This window comes from Mangifera indica, chromosome 17 (assembly GCF_011075055.1).
Source record: "Mangifera indica cultivar Alphonso chromosome 17, CATAS_Mindica_2.1, whole genome shotgun sequence".
Lineage (NCBI taxonomy): Eukaryota > Viridiplantae > Streptophyta > Magnoliopsida > Sapindales > Anacardiaceae > Mangifera > Mangifera indica.
This window is the reverse complement of record NC_058153.1, coordinates 2871625-2877632: the sequence shown is the minus strand read 5'-3', so window position 1 is coordinate 2877632 and position 6008 is coordinate 2871625. Positions and strand designations below refer to the sequence as shown.

The 6008-nt window shown below is 34.2% G+C and overlaps 1 protein-coding gene across 1 annotated transcript; it reads right to left on the bottom strand.

Moving 5' to 3' along the window:
- Positions 1-4502: 4502 nt before the first annotated feature.
- On the bottom strand, positions 4503-5787 carry LOC123200216 (heat stress transcription factor C-1). Its single transcript, XM_044615368.1, has 2 exons — positions 5399-5787; positions 4503-5310 (listed from the first exon to the last, which is right to left on the bottom strand). The coding sequence occupies exons 1-2, from the start codon at positions 5600-5602 to the stop codon at positions 4636-4638; spliced, it is 879 nt and encodes a 292-aa protein (XP_044471303.1). The 5' UTR covers positions 5603-5787; the 3' UTR covers positions 4503-4635.
- Between the last annotated feature and the right edge of the window lie 221 nt (positions 5788-6008).

Genomic DNA, 6008 nt, shown 5'->3' with positions numbered 1-6008 from the left:
GAAAAATAAAATTTTCAGACTTAAAATGTGGACAATGTTATTTCAATAAAAGTCGCGTGGTACGGTAACCAAAAAAATAATGTAAATAAACCAAAAGAAACCAGCCTAATACATGATCCGGATTTCCCTGGCAAGTGACAGGTGTCACCCTTTCTTTTGAATTTATAAATTCCAAGAAGGATGATTAGTGAATTTATAATGATACTAGGCATCCAAACGGTACTTAAATAGGCAAGCTAACCATCAGTCGGACAGGTGGTGGGGCCTGCTGAAGGATGGGTTGAACGTCCACCATGATTGTGTATGCCAAGGAGCACCGCATTAGCGCTCGTAATCGTAAGGTAAAATTTAGGGCAAAAATTATGCATTTGGAAGTGAACACGAATCCCCCACTCTCATCAACCCCACGTGGACGCATCAGCCAAGAGGCCTGGTCCCCACACAAGAAGTCAAAAGGGGAGTTACTTAAGAGAAAGAGAGACAGATGCCTTGTCCCTATTGTATAAAATATATATATATATAGACGGGTCCCACAAACCCTTCCATTATTGTCAAGTTCTGCGACCCACGCTGGCAAGCGTCAAAATTATCCGCCGTAACCTTCACACCTGACGACCCAACAATAAGAAAGCTGAAAAGCAAGAGTGAGGGTTTACTTAGAGAGCTTTAGTTTATGATTGGTTAAAGCGTTTGACACTTGAGATGAATGAGATTCAAATGAAAAGGATTTATTTAGAAGAGAGATGGGTATTGGAAATGCGATGATAACAGAGAAAGGAGTGCAGTTTTTTGTGGACAGAAAGACAAAAGAAAGTGTGGCAACCGATGCATGGCATGGATAGAGAGAGGTAAATGGACCTACCATATTTATTAAGGGAAGCTTGTCTACATATGCAACCGTGAAATCTGGCGCTGCCTTTATGGGCACCAAAGGGTCGTCGTCACGTGGGTTACAAATGGATTCTCTGCTCTTCACTTTCTTAAAACCTAACTATTCATTCTTGATTTCGCCACTGCCACCGCCATGGAGATCACAGAGAAATCACAAATCTTCTCCATAGTCGAATGTGATATGGTGAGAATCTCAGTAACGGGAGGTATATAGAAGTGTAGGTTTAATCCCATACAAATAATAATAAACAAAAATAAATAAATAAATCGATCAACTGTTTAAAAATATATCTATTATTATATTATTAAATTCTCTAATGAAATTTTGATAGGGTAAGAATATTAAAGATAAAACTTGTTTTCTCATTGTTTCTACACCGTCATGTATTTACATGATAATTGAAAAGGTTAATATTGTAATTACATAAAATGATATGTTTGAATCACAGTACGTTAAATCATTTTATCATGTGAAGATAGGCTATAATAGCTATCTCGTGGAAGTAGGTTATGAAAATATGATGTGATTAAGAGAATAATCCAACTACCAAGATTCAACATTCTCACTATTTTTGGGTAGAAAGACCCATTCCCTAATTCTGAGTTGATTTGTGTGTAGAGAACGTGTTTAGTTACTGTATGTTCCCCACACAGCTAGCCACTTCTTCAGTGTGCAACTCGTGTATTATTTTAAGGAGAAATCTGACCACATGATAATTGCCCCCAAATTCTAAAGTGTGAATAAAATTTTAAAAACTCTTTAGCTTTTTGTACGTATGAATGACTCATGAACAATTAAGACCTCTACTTTCAACACATTACAAAAGCAAAATTAACATCTGTTTTTAATGTTTCACATGCAAAGCATTATAAGTTGTGAAGATGATTCAAATCATCTGATTAATTAGTTGGCATCATATCAAGTACCTTGTTAGATTGTCAACACATGTCATTGATTCAATTTGAATGATAATAATGATTGATTCTCACTCAACCCAAACTATCTATGAGAACCCTTAAAAGTTTATCATTCAAATTCTATACCCTAGCAATTACAGATGACTTTCAAATTCTTAAAAACCTTAGAAATCCCTCTAAACCAAGTTTTCAAGGTTCTTTGAACTTTCAAGAATCACCATCAAGGATTTTCTTAGTCCCTACATGAATTCTTAACATTTTCAATTTTCCTACAATAAGGACCAAAATATTCCCTTCACCTTCTACTCACAAAGTAAATTTTTTGACTTCATATATTATATTTTGCTTTCCTTTACTCACTTGATCTTTGAGCAAGATTTTTGGCTAGATTTTAATTTAATCTCATACCACATATTACACAACAGTGACTTTTTTTTTATATTTCATACCAAAGATCGTACAACATGAGTATAATTTAATACTCTTTTAAGTCATAGATTACACAACAATGACTCATTCGTTCTTAAATTCTTGTCATAGATCACACAACGAGTAGTCTATACTATGTGCTCAGTCATATATTTCATAGCTGATGACTTCATCATCACTACACCATCTCATAACGTTTGTATTTCATATTATAGTTCACGTAACTTATTCATTCATATGTTTTATTAGTTCACACAACTTCAGACTACATATATAATGTTCCATATCCTATGAAACAACTTCATGAACAGTTGTTCATGGTTTATGAATGATTGTTCTTTATTTTTATGATGTGAACAAGAGTCAATATTTTTATACCGATTTTTCACTATTATGCTCATTAACAATCATTCATTTTCTATGAGATTATGAATGATTGCCTACTTCATATTTCTTAAATATTGAAAAGTTGTTTGTAATCAATGAATGAGTGTTCTATCAAGTTTCAGAATAAATAATAATATTTTTAGCTACCATTTCTATGCCCTGTCACATGAAAATAAGTCTTTGTGGTACCTAGACTATCAAATCATCTCATACATACATCACAATTGGCATACCTCATTATTCAAACTTCAATGTTCATAAGTTTCTTACATTATTTTGGTCAAAAACTCAATATCAATCTTAAATTCAACTTATTTCTTTTACATGCATAATGTAGCTTACTCTAGAGAATCAATAGAACCATTAACATGCCTTATTTTTGAATTAATCCAAAAGCAAATGGGATGATTTACCTAATTACCTCTCTTCCATCAAAATTCAATCTTCAAACTTTGATTTCCCATGTTTGATCCTCCAACTAGTATGAATTTGACCCCTTCTCTCTTTGAACTTGTTTCTCTAAAATTTAATATGAAAAGTATACAACTTTATTCTAAAATTGAACTTCATTAAATAAATTTTTAGAATTAACCGCTAGGAGCATGCCTTTATTCCTTTTAAAGGGTTATTCCTTATATTTATCCCATTTAAATTGAGTTTCTCTATTTTGAAACCATGACCTTTCCATTATTTGCACTTTGGAGCAGGTGTTCTTCCTATTAGAACGAATGTTCTAACCATCAAAATTACCTTCTTATCTTAATACTTTTGGGTGTTACATGAAACATTTTGGAAAGGATTCTGGATCGTCTATTTGGGAATACTTTATTGATGTCTCTACTAGCAGAGAGGAGGGGTCGTAGCATGTGAAGCTAGTGACCTTGTAAGGTTGATCGAAAGGCAAGATCTTCCATAGAAAGACACTCTGACTAATTTTAGTGGCCTAATTGCTTAGGGCATTTTTAATTTTTTTTCCCTTGGGGAGCCATGGGAAGAGTGTTTTGACTTATATTAAAAAAAGAGATGTGTTTGCTATAACAAGTTATTGATGGATGATCTTCTAACCCCAAATTTTTCAGGGTGAAAATCTCACCAACGAAAGGTACATTAAATCAAAGGTGTGCTCCTATGCATGTAATAGTAAACAAAGAAAGATTTTTATAGTGGTTTAACTTATTACTTGCAAATTTACGTCCATTGTTATTTTATTAATTTTTCTTAGATTAATTGTATTAGATATACAAATTTCTCTCATATTACCCTTATACAATCCTAGTACATTAAAACATAAAATCTAAACAAAAATTGTTGATCATATTATCTTATGAATATCTACGATAACGGTTATTTCATAAAAGTAGAAGATAAATATGAGATGTAATTGAGCAAAATATGAAATTTTGAAAATTCTCTCTTCTTGCTATTTTTAAATAGAACTTCTATCCATATTTTGAGTTGATTTATATATATATAAAATGTCTAATTACTACATATTGTCTATATAACTAATCAGTTTTTCAACGTAACTCTGGTGCATTTTCCTTGAGAAAAATGTGATGGGGCAACAACATCTATATGTTTCTATTCTTCGTTTTCTTAATTTTTCTCGTATATTTTACTTTTACCAACATTAAAAACCAATCAATACTATGATTCTCCCAAAATTGGCAACGTGGTTAAAGCATTTTTGCTGCAAATTATACAAAAACTTCCTAGACATAACAAATCAAAACTATTTTTTTACCCTAACCTTCAAATTAATAAATTCAATGTAGAACGTGAATTTTTTTAAATAAATTAATATGATTTTTATAATTTTTCAACCTTGTCAAATATATGTATATAGACGCTCGATTCTAAGCATGGTGAACTAAATATTAAACACATAATTGTTCCCCTTTTCTTCAAAAAAAAAAAACATTGAAAATAGAAAATAAAAGAGTAAAAGCCAAATTAAAAAAAAAAATTAATACAAGAGGTAGAATCCAAGATAATTCCTGTGATAAGGAACTAAAAGCCACCATCTAACAGCGAAAATGGATAAGGTGGTGGTGGACTTGCCTCCACCATTTCTCCAAAATAAAAAATTTTATTCCCTGGCGTCGACACCTCCATAGGATTTGCAAATCCGCCGTTCGCCGGAACCGTCGAAATGGGCGTCGGATACCCGGCACACCCATAATTCAGTTGCATTTTCCCTACCCATTCTACTGAATTTTCCGGCGATGGTGATAGTGATGATGTTCCCACTTCTTCCACTTCAGATTTTATTGAGCTTGATAAACCCCCGCCGGAAGAAGAAGACGGCAGCGAAGAAATCATCAACCGCCGCTTTTTTTCACCCAGTTGATTCCTGCTTCGTTTTTTTTCAAGCACCATGCGAGGAAGAAGCTCAGGGTCTTCAACAACTTTGTAAAGAAAAGCCATCATTTTCTGAGGGCGTCTCTCCGTGGCTTCTAATCGTTTGTTCATCCCCTGAAGCTCGTCGTCTAACGACTTCTGTTCTTGTTTTAACCTTTCTATCTCCATGACAATTTCTTCCTCGTCAAAATCTTCACTTTTAGCAAGCATGAAGGGACTTTTACTGTGCTTTCTCCTTACTATATTCTTTAGCAAGTGCTTTTGGCCTCGAAGAAACCACTCGTTGGCGAATTCCCATCTATCCGGATCGACCTTTTTAAAACCCTGAAATCATAATTACAGTAAAAACAGATAAAGATTTGATTTTCACAACAATTATCATGAAAAATATTTCTTTTGAGAAAGAACTTACATAAGTATTGAGCTGACGAACAAAGCTGGAGAAATTGTTGTGCTTGAAGTACGCCGGTAAGATCCTCTGTGAGAAATCCAAAGGCTCGACGACGATGAAGCTGTTGTTGGCTCTTCCCCAGGTTATTAGCATATCAGACGTTGGATCATTGACCAGCATGTAAGTCTTCATAACGAACGGTGCGATTACGTCGTTGGAATCCATCCCATACGAAAAGTTGGCTGCCGCCTTCTTTCTACTCCTGTGATGTGATAAAACGGAACGGCTTTTGAGAAGTAAGAAGGGTCAAGTGGTGGAGGCACCACCGTAATTTATAAGTGGACGCATGTACAGTAACATTAACTTGAGTCATCGTGGCACGAATCCTGACGGTTATGATATTTCTTGAGTCACGAGATAGGACCCACATTGCTGCCCTTTTATCATTTTTCAGTGAGCCCACGCGCACATGATCTTAGTGCGTGCTGTTTTGTTTTGATTGGTTGGTTTGTCTCCCACTTTTGTTTTAAAAATTATAAAAAGGAGTTGGATTGTGATTACTTCTAATTAAATAAAATAAAAATCATGGTGTCTGGCTGATTCTGATTGGGGGATTGGTAATCATCGAATC

What these genes read in the sequence shown, in the direction of transcription:
- LOC123200216 (XM_044615368.1), bottom strand. Translation starts at nt 5,602, where the DNA reads ATGGATTCCAACGACGTAATCGCACCGTTCGTTATGAAGACTTACATG. An exon ending in TTCGTCAGCTCAATACTTAT is followed by an intron (nt 5,311 to 5,398) that starts GTAAGTTCTTTC and finishes TTATGATTTCAG; the next exon opens with GGTTTTAAAAAGGTCGATCC.